Source organism: Oryctolagus cuniculus, chromosome 9 (genome assembly GCF_051225735.1).
Source record: "Oryctolagus cuniculus isolate XC-2025 breed Fujian yellow rabbit chromosome 9, ASM5122573v1, whole genome shotgun sequence".
Taxonomy (NCBI): Eukaryota; Metazoa; Chordata; class Mammalia; order Lagomorpha; family Leporidae; genus Oryctolagus; species Oryctolagus cuniculus.
In genome coordinates this window covers 125,678,459-125,696,291 of record NC_142875.1, presented here as the reverse complement: position 1 = coordinate 125,696,291, position 17,833 = coordinate 125,678,459, and the positions used below count along the sequence as shown (strand labels likewise).

Genomic DNA, 17,833 nt, shown 5'->3' with positions numbered 1-17,833 from the left:
TCTAAAACTAAGTACAGGGAACATGAGGGGCCCACTGAAGGGAAAATCACAAACTGTCACAAAAGCACTTTAGAGAAAAAGAGCTTCCGGCCACACTGAGGGTCCTCAGCCGTGAGTGCACACGAACCAACTTCCAAGGACTAAGGAGCCACACTTCGGCCGGTCAGGTTTCAGGTGTCAATGACCTCAGGCTGCCTATTTCACAAAATATGAAGCCACTTTTCTTAAGGCACTTCTTACTGCGGTATATTCCTCAAGCACAATTTGACTGCATCTCTTGTATTTTAAATGTTAAATTAAACATACTTTAATTTAAAACAAAATTCCCTACATAAAACTCACAGGGCCGTTGTTGTGGCCTGGATAACAGGCCATGCCTAAGGTGCTGGCAACCTACGTGGGTGCCAGTTTGCGGTTCGGCTGTTGCACTTACAATCCAGCTCTGGGTGAATGGCCTGGGAGACCAGAGGCAGATGACCCAGGTGCTTGGGCCACAGCACGCATGCGGTAGACCCGTAAAAAGCTCCTGGCTGCTGGCCCAGCTCCAGCCATTACGGCCATCTGGGGAGTAAACCAGCAGATGGAGGCCAACTCCTCTGTTCAGAGACCTTTCTCTTTCCCCCACTCCCTTCTTACTCTGCTCCAGCCACACTGATCTTTTTGTAGGGGTCTTCTTGATGGTATTTTCAGCACCTTTCCTTATGCCTAAAACCTTCTCCCCCCACCATCCTCACATACAACCCGAATCGCCTCATTTATACTATGCCCCACCTCAGTTCTCCCCAGGACCCCCAGTGCTGCCTTCCCACTAAGGAGACCTTCACATCCGACACGGGACCCGGCCATACAAGGCACCTAACACACATATGGGGGTGAACAGCTACGTATGCACACTCACTTCTTAGCTATTTCAGGAGGAAACCATGTTTTTTTTTTAATAGGAGAAAAATCACAGGTTAAGAAACCAACTAACTTTAGTTAGCAATCCAATGCTGCCACTGTTTTCCTTCGTGTTGTCTATATTCAATTACTTTTCTGTTGCTTCCTACTGATCTACTACCTTCATTCACGCTCTTACCACAGAAGCAACTACATGTAACTAGCCCTTGGCTTTCCCACCTCAGCTTCAGGGTTCAGGAATTTCTATCAGGCTCCCAAATAGCACTTTGGACAATGTGGCAGGTATTGGATATTGCCAAATTCTGAGAGCATAATACCAAAAGGAAGACAGTTCTTCTTCTTCTTCTTTTTTATTTATTTATTTTTTTGACAGGCAGAGTGGATAGTGAGAGAGAGAGAGAGAGAGAGGTCTTCCTTTTGCCGTTGGTTCACCCTCCAACGGCCGCCACAGCTGGTGCGCTGCAGCCGGCGCACCGCTCTGATCCGAAGGCAGGAGCCAGGTACTTATCCTGGTCTCCCATGGGGTGCAGGGCCCAAGGACTTGGGCCATCCTCCACTGCACTCCCGGGCCACAGCAGAGAGCTGGTCTGGAAGAGGGGCAACCGGGACAGAATCTGGTGCCCTGACCGGGACTAGAACCCGGTGTGCCGGCGCCGCTAGGTGGAAGATTAGCCTAGTGAGCCGCGGCGCCGGCCAGGAAGACAGACCTTTCAAACCTCGTGGCTCTTACGGTCTACTTGGGAGGCCAGATAGTACACAAGTCATAAAAACAATGTGAGTAAGCATTTACAGAGTGCTGTGTTCCAGGCATTGTTCTTCAACACTTCCAGAACATGAACTCATGCAATCCCCACCAGACCCCAAGAAGAAGCGTGACTATTTTTCCTGTGTTACAGGTATGGAAAAGGAACTGGGAAAGGCTGGCCTTGATCCTAAAGCAAACAGAGGGCCACTAAAGAGTTTCTGCCGACAGGAGGAAATGATCAGATCGGAAGAAGTGTTCTGGCTCCTGCAGGAACCCTGGCTTGGAGTACAGCAAAACGCAGCAGCATCTCAATGAAAAGCGGCTGATGCTGAGGCTGAGGTGACCCGGCAGCACAAGGGGACAGAGCCAAAGACCCAGGACAGGCTCGGGAGAAGAAACTACAAAACTTCACGATTCAACAGCAAAGTAACTGGGCTCAGGAGTCTGCCAATGACAATCCTCTACCACACCAACTGTATACCACGCTGCTGTGTACCACACTAATTCACTGGTCTCTGTAGCCAGAGAACATTCAGTGATGTACGAAAAACAGCAAAAAAAATTATACGGCAGAAAGAGAAATAAAGAAGGCAGAGAGGTACTTTAGACACATTCAAAATGTACACATACTAAAAACAGACTTTCCAGGAGGCTTAATATTTGAGGACAAGAAACTAAAACAAGATGGAAGGGACTTCAGAAACAAAAGAGTAAAACGTCTCAAATGATAGGAGAAGAGGCCTCATGCAACTAACAAAAGGCACAGGGGCAGGACGGTCAAGGATTTTCCCAATGTAGGAGGTCTTTGGTCAAGTCTTAAAGCAGCTGCCACCACTTCCAGGAATTCCTGTGCAGGAAACAGCCGTTCAGTGTTTGCCACGAAGACCATCTGGCTCGGGGCCCCAAGGTGCACGGTGCTTTCCCACACAGCTTCAACTAGTGTAAATGCCGGGCACCTACGCTCTAACTTCAGGTGCAGATGGAGGAAGAGGCCTATTTACATCTATTTTCAGAATTAGAATGCTCCCAGCTGTCTACCTACATGTAAAAGCAAATTTTCTTAGATGTCATTGAATGGGATATCAGTCACAAAGAAATAAAGAGGATAAACATGATTAGTACCATGTTTATCTAAAATCTGAAAATCCTGGTGTGGACCTGAAGGTACCTTATTTATTTAAAAAGTAGATTCAGCTAAATCTCAGCAGAAAAATGAATCAACAGGGAATGGCGAATGGATGATTAGATGAACCACATATTTAAACATAAAATATTTGCATCCCACGCCTTCCACTTCTCCGGCGGTGGTAACAAAATGCCATGGGCCGGATGAGTTAAACAACAGAAATTCACCGTCCCACAGTTCTGGAGGCTGCACGTCTGAGGTCAGGGGCCCGCGGGGGCAGTTTCTGGCGCATGAGGAGAGCCAGCTTCTCACCCACCGTCTCCTCACTGGGTGGCAGGGGGAAGGGAGTAACCAAGTGCCCTCGCGTCTCTTCCTGTAAGGACACGAGTCCCGTGACGAGTACCCTGCTCTCATGACTTCATCTCAGCCAAACCATCTCCCAAAGATTCCAAGTACCACCCCCCGTAGGGTGAGGGCTTCAACTGTGGATCTGACCACAGAATGACTGAAGAAGACAAAGTACCTCCATCTAGGAGCCTGTATTGGAAGAGGAACTGCTTCCTAACAAATACAGCATCTTGAGGAAAGTGCAACAGGAGAGGATTAGGTGGAAGGCCATCTCGAGAAGCTGCCCTGAAATTCAGAGCTGAGTGATGACGAGGAGGTCTCAGTGCGCAAGCCAAGCCAGTCACAGCAGGCTCACCAGGCGTGCCCCTTGTGTAAGCACTGTTCTTCCCACGGTGTGGGACTCCCCTGTTCTGCAGAAGGGTTTCCCATAGATCCACTGCCTGTTCCTTTCAAAATCTCAATATCCTTCTACCCCTCAGAAAGAAGCTATATGGATACACAGAACTCTTCAAATCGGCTCCCACAGACACACAGCAGATGCCCATTCAATCACTTCTTCCCGTGTTAAACATTTATAACCTGCGACGGGTCCAGAACTCAAAATCCACCAAATAAATAGGCAGAAGACACAGACCCTGGAAGCGCCCTGACCTGGCTAGGGTTTTCTCACGTTCCCGAGTTTTGCTTATGCTCCTCCTTCACAATCCCTGCCCAGCTTCTGTGAGTGCCAAGGCCCCTCTCTCTATTGCTTGATACTCAGCTGTCTGGCTGAGAGCCCACAGAGGCTCTGGGACCCTCCTACCGAATCAGGGATGTAGATTTTATGAGAATTTGCTTCACACTCGTCCTTCCATTTACCGCTGAGGTCTGCGGCTTGGTTCTAGAACAGCTGAGGTCAGAGTCTGACCTCAGATAAGTAGGGAAATACAGTAAATACGTCCCTTGAGACTGTGAGCTCGAGTATTCAAAAATCACAGGTTTGCCTCCCCACTGGATGAAAATGAGGCTTAGCCACACTGTAAGGCTGCATTTTCCTATTTTGTGGCAATGCCACTATGCACACAATAAAAAAATCTATCATTAAGTACTTCTCATAAACATGAACCACGTACAAAAATCTGTGTGATCACTGAAGATAAAACACAAACTCGTAATAAACACAATCATCCCCCAAGCACATGGAATAACCGTTAAAAACGTAAAGGTCACATTTTATCAAATTAGATGTGACTGAAAAGGTAGCTTTAAAAGTTATGTAAAGGAACAAGGCAAGGAAAGACCAAACAGTATAGAATCCAAGGATGGCAGCTGCACAGCATTTCTGAAACCTGCCCATGTACGTCTATGAGTCTGGCACGAGTCCCAGGACGCCATGCACTGTCTAATTCTGCAGGAAAACACGGTTGTCAAGATTTACCACCCGGCCTGGAATCACAACTGCAAGTGAGAAAAATGTTAAAATTAAGTAAACACATGGAGGCATACAAGTTTGCTGGAGGGATATTATGCAGAATCACAGGAGGAGACATTGGATACCAGAATTGAAGGTGGACTCCTTGCCTCTTTATTGGGATTCAAACTTTTTTTGCAAAAAATTTTCTCTTTAATGAGGCAAATCCACTTAAATGGTGGAGATATTTTTTAAAGTAAAAGCAGGGGGGAAATACCTTTTATTTTCTATGTAGCAAAATATTTGAAGCTTCTTTGTTTAAATGCATCAAAATCATTGGTTTTCCTTTTTAAACTTTTTCAACTTCTAACTGTGCAAATTCTAACTATGCTAAAAAATCTTTAGAACAGAAAAAAAAATCATTTTACTGACTGAAGACTGAGATCCACATTTTATCACATGTTAAGATTTCTAAAACTGGGATGCCTTGAAGTATAGATTTCATAATTTTGGTGGGCCTACAAATCCCGTCATGACCCTGATGGTATGCCTTCAAAATCTACGTCATTCCAAATGGCAGGAAGTGTGAGCATACACCTACAGGTGATGACTAATGAAAAAAGAAAGAGGAAATGCAAGCTTGCCATGGCCAATTAGTCTATGGACTGGGAAAACACTATCCTCCCAACGTCATAATTGTTCAATTTTGTTTCAATAAATAACTTCATTTAGAGAATCATTAGGACAAGGATAAAAAGAATGACATAATGCCTTCAAATATATGCCAGTCCAGCATTTCAAAAAGCTGCCTATTATTAGTTCTCAAAAACACTCCCAATTCTTAGCATTTTTTGAGAATACAGGTTAACGTCATCATCAAGTTATTCAGTAGCAAACCATCAAATTTTAAAGTATACATATTGCTCATGGTTAGCAAAGTCTTCAAGAAACTGCTTTTGCTTCTTTTAATAATTCCTACTTGAAAGACAAAACTGGGGACATGGGTGTTTTGCTTAAGTTTTTAGTAATTATTTTCATTGGTTAAACTGTACCTAGTAAGTACTATATTTTTAATGGAAGAGTTCAAGTTATTCTCATTTTGAAACAATTAAGTTTTTAAAATTTTCTTAAAATGGCCCTCATTTAAAAAAAAAAAAAAAAACAAACAGTTGGCGGGCCAGCACTGTGACATAGCAGGTAAAGCCGCCACCTGCAGTGCCAGCAACCCATATGGGGGCCGGTTTGAGACCTGGCTGCTGCACTTCCGATCCAGCTCTCTGCTATGGCCTGGGAAAGCAGTAGAAGATGGCCCAAGTGCTTGGGCCCCTGCACCTATGTGGGAGAACCGGAGGAGGCTCCTGGCCCAGCTCCGGCCGTTGAGCCCAATTGGTGAGTGAACAAGCAGATAGAACATCTCTCTCTCTCTCTCTCTCTCTCTCTCTCTAATTCTGACTTTCAAATAAATAAATAAATCTTCAAGAAAAAAAAGTTGCCAACCACTAAGGGAATAAACAAATTATGGTCTTTTCTGCAAGACTTAAACCTCAACGTCCCTATACTCTATTCTCAAGTTCATAAAACCTAAGTTCATATCCTCAGGGAAAACACACATTTAACCTTTATTATCACAAGTAATTCCCTTTGAAAGCGATTAACACTTAAAAGATACTAAGATTTGGGCCGGTGCTGTGGCATAGCTGGTAAGGCTGCTGCACTTCCTATCTAGCTCTCTGCTATGGCCTGAGAAAGCAGTGGAAGATGGCTCAAGTCCTTGGGCCCCTGTACCCACATGGGGGACCTGGAAGAAGCTCCTGGCTCTTGCTTTCTAATCAAAAAGGAAAAAAACATAGATGAAAAATGAGCTTCAAAATCATGAGAGACGGGGCTGGTGTTTGCTGCAGCAGTCAAGGTGCTTGGACTCCTGCCAACGTGCACCTCAAAAGGCAGCGTGTGACCGCTCAGGTGCCTGGGTGCCTGCCTAGGTGGGAGATACGGATAGCCCCAGACCGTGACTTCAGCCTGACCCAGCCCTGGTTGCTACAAGTATTTGGGAAGTGAACTAACACACGGGAGCACTCTCTCAGTCTCTTTCTCTACTGCTCTGTCTCTGCTTTTCAAATAAAATGAAAAAATAAGGAAACAAAACCATGAGGGTAAAAAAACCTCTAAAGCACCCCTCCATTTAACAAGTGCAACAGAATTAATTTCACACAGAAAAAGGTAACAGTACTATTAATCAGATTTCATGCAATACAATTACAGGGGAAAAAAGGACTTAAACAAGAGTCCTACAGAAAATTAAAGCACAAGAAAAACATTTTTAAAAACAAATTAAAAACTCAGTATATAATTCAAAGTGAGCTTAAAGATACTAGGAAAATGGTAAATCAGATGAAAACCGTAAGAGTAGAAAAAAGACAGAAGTTATAATTAACAATATAATTACAGTTAACAATAAGTGATTTCAGAAATGAGGATTAAGCTGAGAACATAATATCAAGTAATCTAACTTGAAATTAAGAGAAATAGAAAGGTAAACACATTTTATATTAAGAAAAAAATAAAGAAAAAGATGAAAAGAATTCAAGAGTAAAAACAAGCAGAGGTGACAAAGACTATACAACATACAATAACAGAAGTCACTGTAAGAAAAACACACCAAGACAAACAAATACAAAGTTGTAACGAAAATTAAAAGTCCACTGGTGCTGGTGCTGTGGCATAGAAGGCTAATCTTCCACCTGCAGTGCCTATATCGCATGTGGACACCAGTTCATGTCCCAGCTGCTCCTCTTTTGATCCAGCCCTCTGCTATGGCCTGAGAGAGCAGTCGAAGACCGGCCAAGTGCTTGGGCGCCTGCATGCACATGGGAAACTCATAAGCTCCTGGCTCCGGGCTTCAGATCAAGCCAAATCCAGCTCTTCCAGCAATTTGGGGAGTGAACCAGCAGATGGAAGACCTCTCTGTCTCTCAAATAAAAGCTTTAAAAAAAAGTTCACAATAAAGGAATCAATCTGGAATGACCAAAACATATCTTCTATTAAATCATGGGTCTTGAGAGAATAAGAAATTGGAAAACAATCAGACTGATATTAAACTTTTTACAGCAATGCTTTAAGATGGAAGAAAACACAACAATATGTTTCTAATAGCCATGGAAAGAAAAAAAAAATGTAAGAAATCTCTCTATGAATCACTGTGAAAAGACCTCCAAGAAATATTCTTGGACAACTAGATTACCAAGTACATTTAGTACAGCATTATGTAGATAGGAAGAGGCTCAAGGATATCTGAGGGCACGTCAAAAAATTCACAGTAGATGCACAATATGGGAAAACTAGGCATGGTTTACAAAATTTTTCTGCAGCAAAATGACCATTCATTTCCCATGAATTTTTAAAGTATCCACAGATATTTGTCACTGGTTTTCGTATGCTTTATCCATGATGCTGAAGGACAAAAATAAGCTAACAGGAGTCACCTATGAAGGGGAGTGGGAACTCAATGAATGGAGCAAGGGATGAGGAGCAGACTTCACTACACACGTCTGCCCACATGTGTCCTCTGTGAAACACATGAACATGTTATTTAATGGGAGGAGGCAGCAGCTGAGCATTTTTTTTTTACTTTACCCAAGATTAGAATGTGAGCCAGCATTGACAGCCATTGTTCAAAAATCCAAACGAATTTAAATGAGTGAAGCAAAACCAATGATAAAATTACTAAAAAGTACTACAGATAGCAAGGTTTTAACATTGACTGCTTAGGCTAGAACATCTCATTTTTCAGAGTGCACCATCAACTGCATATTAAGTATATAGCCTAAAACAAGTTGCTCGTCTTAAAACACCCTCAAAATGCTGCTGTTTTAAGATAATTCCATCAGTTTGTTTTGAACGGAATTGTCTGTACGATAACAAATTAATAAATGCAAATGCTTACATGACAATGCTAGTTTGTCTAACCCAGTCTGACAAAGAAGTCTTCCAAACCTTAGTATCCAACCTGTGCATGTGAACATTCAGTTAACTAGCTTTGGAAAAAGGAAGAAAATACGTACGTGGTTGCACCTCACACAATGCTTCTCTGTTCCAAATGACTCTCCCTTAATGAAGCAACACACATGTCTTCACATCCCAATATTTTATCCAACTGAAAATCCGGAACTAAAATAAAGGTGTGTGTGACCAATCAACACATGCAACCAATCCTATTCTCCTCTTATTTTCCCCCTTTTCTAAGTGTTGTTAATCACGCTAAGAACAAAAAGATGAACAAAGGAACAGTCGGTGGCACTGTGGCACAATAGGTAAAGCAGCCGCCTGCAATGTCAGTATACCCTATGTGCACAGGTTCAAGTCCCAGCTGTTCCACTTCCTATCCAGCTCCCCACTAATGCGCCTGGCAAAGCAGTACAAGATGGCCCAAGTCCTTGGGCCTGTGCACCCCTGTGGGAGACCAAGAAGAAGCTCCCTGCTCCTGGCTTTGGCCTGGCCAAGCCTTGGCCATCACGACTATTTGGGAAAGTGAACAGTGGATGGAAGATCTCTGTCTCTCCTTTTCTCTCTGTAACTCTGACTTTCAAATAAATAAATAACCTAAATGAATAAGTACAAACATGTCTAAAAAAAAGATGAAGACACATGATGTCTTCCATCTAGGCTGAATGTACATTTCCATCATCATTACCTATACAAAACTGGTTAATTCCTTACTTACCAGGCCATTAAGCTAAAACTCAGGAGTATCAAGCCACTGAGTTAATCTACCCTTAATCAAATACTACACGGCACAAGTAAAACCAAGCCTCTGAACCAAGGGCCTCACTGTCCACCATCAGAATAAAAATAATGAGAATGTCTATTAATATAATCAGTAGCATCAACACCAGAAGATAGGTATTATCCATTTATGGCATCAATTCAGGTCCTCTGGAATACTATTTTCACCTAACAGCAGGGTTTATTTTTAATTGAATTTTCAAGCAGAATAATCAAGCTACTGTAACCAGGAGGCATTTCAATAGGAAATGGAATCTGGAAGAATGGGCGCAGTCTTCAAAAAGCTTACACAGAAAATTCCCAGAGCTAACCATAGCTACAAACACCGACTACCAGAGACGATCACTCAGTAACCAGCTGTGTCTGTTAATTGCATTTTTAATGCAACAGTGTTAGGCCCTGTGCTGTCTATGAGGCTGCCAAGCTCCTGAGCGCTGCTCATAGGCAATGACCTACTTGCAAGGGGAGTCAGAGAAAGAAGACAAAAGGCGCTGGAACCCGAGCTGCCCTGAGATGCGGAGCTCTCTGCTCAAGATCTGAGAAAGTCCTGGAAATAGCCTTCCCCAACCAACGCCGCATGACTCACTTTGCTTCCCCTGCTGAGGCTACACACCCTGGACAGAACAGGAAGAAAGGGACGGAGCACACACCCCCATTGTACCGCATATTCTGTGTCTGCGGCTTCCTTCTGTTCTGGCACATTCACACCCCCCACCCCATCCTGGTAATTAGACCATATCGCCTACCAGAACACTGGCTGAGGCCTCTGTAACAGTTAGCATTTAGTCATGCAGAGGGCTGGTTCCAAAACCTTGCAAACATTAAACAGAAAACAAAAAGGAAGGAAGAAGGGGGATTGGGAGAGGCGATGAGGGAGGGAGACCATGAAGTTACTTTCTTGGAATTCTACCTATGAAATACATGTAACCTGCACTCTTTAGATTAATGAAAATTCCAAAAATAATCAACAATAAAGTCTTTGTGAATATTCTACTTATTAACTGTTCTAGTCAGACTAAAATCCAGACACTTCCAACATTAGCCTAAGTCAAAGAGCTGATTTCCTTTCAAACTTGAAAATTTGAAGCCTATATTCTGAAAATCAAGCTTAAAATACTCAAAATGTTCAGAGTGGTAAAAGGTATGGATTTTGCTTTCCTTTCTCTTCACTGTCCACATTTCTCAGAATACACATATTTTTGTAATTATATGTGCAAACTAACATGTCTGAAGGAGAAGGCTACACAACAAGAAGAACCCGGTCCCGTCAGTAGATCCTGTACTTCTCAATGCACTGCACTCATTAGGATGCCACAGAGATGCAGGCACCGCTGTATTATACCTGTCATGGCAGGAAATAGAAAGGAAAACTTAACCGATTCCACTAAAGCCCATGAATATTTAAAAGACTGGTAGGCTAGAGACATTGAAATGATTTTTAAAAGATTGCCATATTCTACACAAAATATGGGATAAAAATATTAACTTCAAAATATCTGAGGAATAACTGGCAAGGAGAAATTATTCATTCACACACATTTACTCCCACACAGAAACAGATGCATGTGTGTGTATACACTACTTAAAAATCCACGTTACTAACACTCATCCTGGATGTATTCAATTATAGAGGACTTCCCTGACATTGACAAGCTTAATCACATCCCCTGTTTAAGACATCACTAGGGAGAACTACCTTCATGCCAACTGAGAAAAAGCTACATCCTCATGGGGAATCAGACTACAGAAAGGAGCTCAATGACCCCCAAGATTTTCTAAATTCTTGCTAAATCGAATCTTTACAATACACTTAAAATATTTGTGTTGAAAACACATTTAGAAAGTATCTAAGACATATGAGGTTATTTTCAAGTATCTGCAGAACAATGAAATCAAAAGATGTATGTTCCATGAACTCTTTGAAGAACTTGAAGGCCTTCTGCACACGTGCACCAACTCGGGGTGTGTGTGGCAGACACTGAGATTTACCGATTATCGCTCACGCTGAGTTACCCACGTCTTCATTCATACTCCTATTAAAATGACTCCGTGAGAGGTGATTAACTGCCCACCCCCAAAATTTAACTCAACATTACCTGCAATAAATCATGGATTTTATCTGTGAAATCAATTTCCAGATATCACTACAATAAGTAACTAAAATTTTAAATGTTGCATTCTGTTCTACCTCCAGGCTGTCATTCAAAGGAAACAGGAAAAAAAAAAAAAAAAGACTAAGTTCCCTCAGTACTCAGTGCTGTGCCTTTTAACAGAAACTGCAAATCCAAGTCTGAGGTTGCTAAGTACAATATACACAAAGTAACTGCTCTGGGGAACACCGTGCACACCTGTTCATTCACTCACCCAACACTATTAATTGAGCACTCATTGCATACCAAGCACTGCTCTCTAGACATAGAGAGAGCAAGTTCCTCATCTCTCAGAGTTAACACTCTGGTGTGAAGACAGAAAATAAGTCATAATAAAACAATAGGGGCAATACGACGATACAGAACAACAATAAAACAAAGAGGAAGGACTAGGCCATGTAGATCAGCTACATGGGATCTTATTGTACACAGCATGGCCATGGAAAGCCTCCACAGAAAGGCACCATCTGAGAAAGCATCAGAGGCAAACTCTTTGCATTGAGAGTTGTTAAAAATATAATTTTGGGGGCCAGCATTGTGGCACAGTGGGTAAAGCTGCTGCCTGCAATGCTGGCATCCCATATGGGCACCGGTTTGAGTCCCAGCTACTCCTCTACTGATCCTGCTCCCTGGGAAAGCAACGAAAGATGCCCCAAGTGTTTGGGGCCTTGCACCCAAGTGGGAAACTGAGAGGAAGCTCCTGGCTCCTGGCTTTGGCCTGGCATAGCCCTGGCGATTGCAGCAGCAAACGAGTGGATGGAAGAACTCACTCTCACTCTTTCTCTCCATCTCTATATTTAACTCTCTCAAAATAAATCAATCTTTAAAAAAATAAAATGGGAGCATAATTTTAAAAATGTTACTGTATGACTGATATAAACATGAACTGGACATTTACCAGAGTTATTCTACTGATTCGTGAATAAGCCAATCATTCCAGATTGAGTGGACCAGATGTTAAGACTGCTTAAAAGAGCCTCTGAAAAACCACTATGTGTACAGGAAATTTATCAACGGGTGTTAGACAAAGGAAGAGTTCTAGGTTAGACACAAAACAGGTTAAGTCCTACACAACCATAAACCATATCTTTAAAGTTATTTGTTTCTAGTAGAAATTATTTTTATCTCTTCTGGGGACAAAAAAAAAGTTATATAATTAACATATAATATTACTACATCTGAGAATTCTAATAAATAAAGAATTTAAATAGTCGTGGGGTAGACTTATTAAACAATGTCCCAACAGAATACTGCAAAGACATGGCGCTCACCTTATTTCCCTATCTGCAAGATTTGCAAGCGTTCTAAACACGGGTGTGCATGTATTAGGAGGACGCAGAGCCATGCAGACACAATGTGAGTGACTCGCCGGCCAGATCCATCCCACGGCCAGGAGGGCCCTCGTTGCCCCAGATGCACAAAGTCTCCTGCCCTTCCTCCTGACTGTGGTCCAAGTAAAGAGCTGGGGGTGGCACGGGAAGGAGATGGAAGGTGAGCTGAGGTTGCAATCTGATTTAACTTTAAAACATGACTCCAATCACTGGGAGAAGTGCAACGGTAGGAGTGGAAGTCCCTGAAGGAGACTATTACAAGGAGCCGTGCAAACAAGCAGTTTGTCAGACGTAAAAAATTCAGTGGAGAAAAAGCAAGCAGAATATGGGGAGGTTGGTGGAAGGAACACCAGCATAGTGCTCAAAACCCTGTCTGGTAAGGTGGCACTGGAGCAGAGACCTAAAGATGTCAAGAAAACCAGACAGGGACCCCAGTGAGAGGCACCCCGAAGTGGCAATGACACTGGATGATTACCAAGAGGGGGAAGGCCTGCCAAGAAGTAAGGCCTGGAGGACCACCACAGGATCTGGGCTTTCAGTGTGAGGGAGAAGAGAAGCCACTGACGGCTGTACGGCAGAGGGGAGTGGTGTGTGAGCAGCGGTGGCGAATGTAAAAGGATGCGTTACAAGACACTTGCAGATGGTATGGAACACCTTGGGAGCACCAAGCAGGAAGGGAAGTGGAAAAAATCAGGACATTCTGAAGGTAGAGCAGGCGACTTCTGCTACAGGAACACAGGGGAAGCAAATTCAGAAATGAGTAAGAGTGAGTGGGTTTCAGATGTAGTGCTTAGAAAGCATGAGTCACATTTACTGGGGTGGGGACGGCTGCAGAGAAGCAAGCTTAGTAAGGTGACTGGGGAAGACAAAGAGGAGGAAGTGACCGCAGTTCAGTACAATGGTTAACGCTCAGCGCTGGGTACAGAGCAGTCTACAGCCTTCGTATGTAACTACAGCAGTAAAAATGAGGATGGCCAATGCCCAGAGCTCATCCATCACAAGCAGAGTGTTACTCACCAAACTGTTTCGAACTCAAAACTACTATCCTCAGGGCTTCTCACGGGTCCATACTCTTCCAGGATGGTCCGCGTTTTACAGATCTAAGCAAGTGTCTGGTTATCCACTGCTAAGCTCTTAACTGAACACTTTTTAAATACTGACACACACTTCCTAAAAGGCCCATCTTGAAAACTGTAAATGCACTGGGCTTACCTGAAGTTCTTTGTATCTATCTTGGAAAGAGAGAGCCTCCTGTTCTTTTTCTTTTAGGAAGTCTTTTTCTAAGACACTATGCTTTTCCATCAGCGATTCCACATCCTAAAAGACAAATCCAAACAAAGACTTTTTAACATTTAATGGCATAAAATAGATTTACTTGTTTCGATGAACATAAGAGCTAACAATTATCAAGAAAATAACTCACAGAAAAGAAATATGGCAAAAATCTTGTAGTACTATAAATTATATACCTCATTCTAATTTGTAGACCAATCACAAACACTAACATAATGATAAAATGACTCAATTTCATAAAATCACAGCATTTCAACTTATTGTCATTTAAGATTTGCTGAGATTCTTCTATAGATATATTTGTTGTTGTTTTTTGTTTTTGTTTTTTTTTTTTTTTTGACAGGCAGAGTGGACAGTGATAGAGAGAGAAAAAGAAAGAAAAGAAAGGTCTTCCTTTGCCGTTGGTTCACCCGCCAATGGCCGCCGCGGCCGGCGCGCTGCGGCCATTGCACCGCGCTGATCCGATGGCAGGAGCCAGGTACTTATCCTGGTCTCCCATGGGGTGCAGGGCCCAAGCACTTGGGCCATCCTCCACTGCACTCCCTGGCCACAGCAGAGAGCTGGCCTGGAAGAGGGACAACCGGGACAGAATCCGGCGCCCCGACCGGGACTAGAACCTGGTGTGCCGGTGCCGCAAGGCGGAGGATTAGCCTAGTGAACCGCGGCGCCAGCCCCTATGGATATATTTGTAGGGAAGACAAACCAGAGTATACATAAATAATTTACTAAAACAGCTTTCTTTCTAAGCATTCTGGTCAAATATGCCATGATGCCTGACTTCCCACAGGGAGACAATGTTAAAAAATTTCAAATCTGCATAAAAACATAAAACATTCTGCTTTAAAAATCAAAATAAGCCCCCGGAAGGAAAGCATTCGTTACAGGAAGGAAGGGAGGGAGGGAGAGAGAGAGGGAAAGGAGGGGAATGGGAAGTAGGGAGGGAGAGAGGGAAAGGAGGGGAACCAGAGGGAGGGAGGGAAGGAGAGGGAAGGGAGAGAAACAAAAACACAGGGCAGGCATTTGGCCTAGCTTAAAATGCTGTTCAGGACACCTGCTTCCCATATTAGCGTACCTGGGTTCAATTCTCAGCTCTGCTTTGTGACTGCAGGGTCCTATTAATGTAGCCCCCAGTAGGTACCAATGATGGTTCAAGTAACTGGGTTCCTGCCACCTACCCACTGAGTTCCTCCTCACTCCTAACTCCACCCCTGGCCAATCCCAGCCACTCAAGCATTTGGGGTACAAGCCAGCAGACAGATTCTCTCTTATCCTCTGTCTCTTGAAACCCATGAAGACTGAGTCCAGTCCCATGGTATACCAAAAAGTTCAAACATTCGAATCCCTTACATAAATTGTCAGAGTATCTGCTTATAACCTATGCACATCCGCCTGTACTCTTTCAGTCATCCCTGGATCACTAGTGCAGACACTCTCCAAATGGCCGTTCTACTGTACTGCCTGGTGAACAATGACAAAAAACCAATGAACGTACATGTTCAGTACACACACAGTTTGCTGTGCAGCTGCAGGAAGGCCTGGGTGTGGAAGGCACACTGCCCTAAAGACTACAGATTTCTCACCAGCTTGACACCCTGGGAAGACACTATCTTCTTCCACTGATGACTTTTCCTAGTCAACACGTAGGATTTTGTCAAATTTCCAGTATATACAGTTCTACTTATCTCCAAGGCAACTGTAGACACACTTTTTTTTTTTACAAAACTTTTACTTAATAAATATCAATTTCGAAAGTGTTACTTTTAGATTATAGAGGGTTTTCCCCTCATAACCTCCCTCCCACCTGCCAACCATCCCATCTCCTACTCCCTCTCCCATCCCATTCTTCATTAAGATTCATTTTTAATTACCTTTATATATGGAGGGTCAACTTAGTATATACTAAGTAAAGATTTCAACAGTTTGCACCCACAGACACACAAAGTATAAAGTACTGTTTGAGTACTAGTTATACCATTAATTCTCATAGTACAACACATTAAGGACAGAGATCCTACATGGGGAGTAAGTGCACAGTGACTCCTGTTGTTAACAATTGACACTCTTATTTATTACATCAGTAATCACTCGAGGCTCCTGTCATGAGTTGTCAAGGCTATGGAAGCCTCTTTAGTTCACCAACTCCAACCTTATTTAGACAAGGCCATATCAAAATGGAAGTTCTCTCCTCCCTTTAGAGAAAGGTACCTCCTTCTCTGATGGCCCGCTCTTTCTGCTGGGATCTCACTCACAGAGATCTTTCATTTAGGTCATTTTTTGCCACAGCATCTTGGCTTTCCATGCCTGAAATACTCTGATGAACTTTTTAGCCAGATCTGAATGCCTTAAGGGCTGATTCTGGGGCCAGAGTGCTGTTTAGGGCATTCCCCATTCTATAAGTCTGGTAACACACCTTCTTAATTCTCAGTTTTTCTTCTTCAGATGCTTTGAGCTTCATCTCCAGACTTGTAATCTTCTGCTGAAGCTCGATGTCTGACACGTTGGCTCTGGGACCCTCAGAGTCGTCCACGAGGGCAAGTGTTCCATGGTTTTTCTCATCAGTTAAACCCAATGGAAACAGTGAGATATCCAGATGAGTGTGCGTCGACTGCTGGATCTAAACCACATGAGAAAAAAATAAACAAAACACAAGAGAGGAACTCTCTCAATAACGAAAACGCCCAAAGGGCCCCAGAAACCACATTTGAGAATTAAGTTGTAGCAGAAGACCTCAAATTCATATAACAACCTGATCGTTTCGTGCTAACAGACGAAATCTCTGGTCAGATTTAAAGTCTAAAGCATTTCTGATTTTGCCAGCCATGTACTAAAAAACAAATATTTAAACCATTTTCTTATGTTTGAAAATGTACAATTAAGGGTAGACACATCTGCCACTCACCAATTGTTAAATTTACACAAAGGCCTAAAAATCTGCTTATGTTTGAAATTATAAATCAGAATTTCAAATCTAATAATGGCCTAACCCTGGTCACTATTTTCTGACAAAACTAACAGGTAGTTTAAAATTGTGAACTGCACTTGGGAAATCTAACTCCAGCACCTTACACCAGGCCCAGTTTAATGAACATACCTTAGGAATGCTATCTTTTTGCTTTTTACTCTAAAAGTGAAATCAATGCTCTAATACCTAAAAATATAAGATTCTCTCCAATAAAAGAGAAATAATCATGATTTTCATTCTTATTTTCCCTTTTGGGAGCTCAGGGTTGGAAATACAAAGGTAAGTTAACTTAACATACAAAATGCTTACACCATATTTTGTTAACAAGGACAACTTAAATACTTTGTAATGTGCCACAACAGAGTCATATTACCCAGTTGTATTTTTTCTTTTTTTGAATTCTAAGTGTTAGCCTCAAAAATCAGAACATCTTTTGCAGAAATATTCCTCTTAGAGGCCAACAGTGTGGTCTCTGCCTCTGCCTGCAATGCTGGCATCCCATATGCGGACCGGTTCAAGAGTCAGCTGCTCCACTGCCCATCCAGCTCCCTGCAAATGTGCCTGGGAAAGCAGCAGAAGATGGCCCAAGTCTCTGGGCCCCTGTAGCTATGTGGGAGACCCAGAAGAAGTTCCTGGTTCCTGGTTTTGGCCTGGCCCAACACTGGCATCTGTAGCCATGTGGGGAATGAACGAGCAGGTGGAAGACGTCTCTGTCCCTGCCTCTGTAACTCTGCCTCTCAATAAAAAGAGCAAGAAGAAGGAAATATTCCTCTTGGAACATATAAAAAGCAAAGCAAAAAAATATC

At 42.8% G+C, this 17,833-nt stretch overlaps 1 protein-coding gene across 32 annotated transcripts in view; it reads right to left on the bottom strand.

Moving 5' to 3' along the window:
• The window catches only part of CCDC91 (coiled-coil domain containing 91), a 348,878-nt gene that overhangs the window by 218,532 nt on the left and 112,513 nt on the right, over positions 1-17,833 (bottom strand). For 28 of the 32 annotated variants that reach the window (XM_051850358.3, XM_070049592.2, XM_089304790.1 and 25 more), the window contains 2 exons: positions 16,476-16,679; positions 13,985-14,089 (listed from right to left, as the gene is read on the bottom strand). The exons of the other annotated variants lie outside the window; for them this stretch is intronic. In XM_051850358.3, coding sequence (XP_051706318.1) covers positions 13,985-14,089; positions 16,476-16,679 — 309 coding nt within the window. The remainder of the gene's footprint in view (positions 1-13,984; positions 14,090-16,475; positions 16,680-17,833) is intronic. 32 annotated transcript variants of the gene reach the window in all.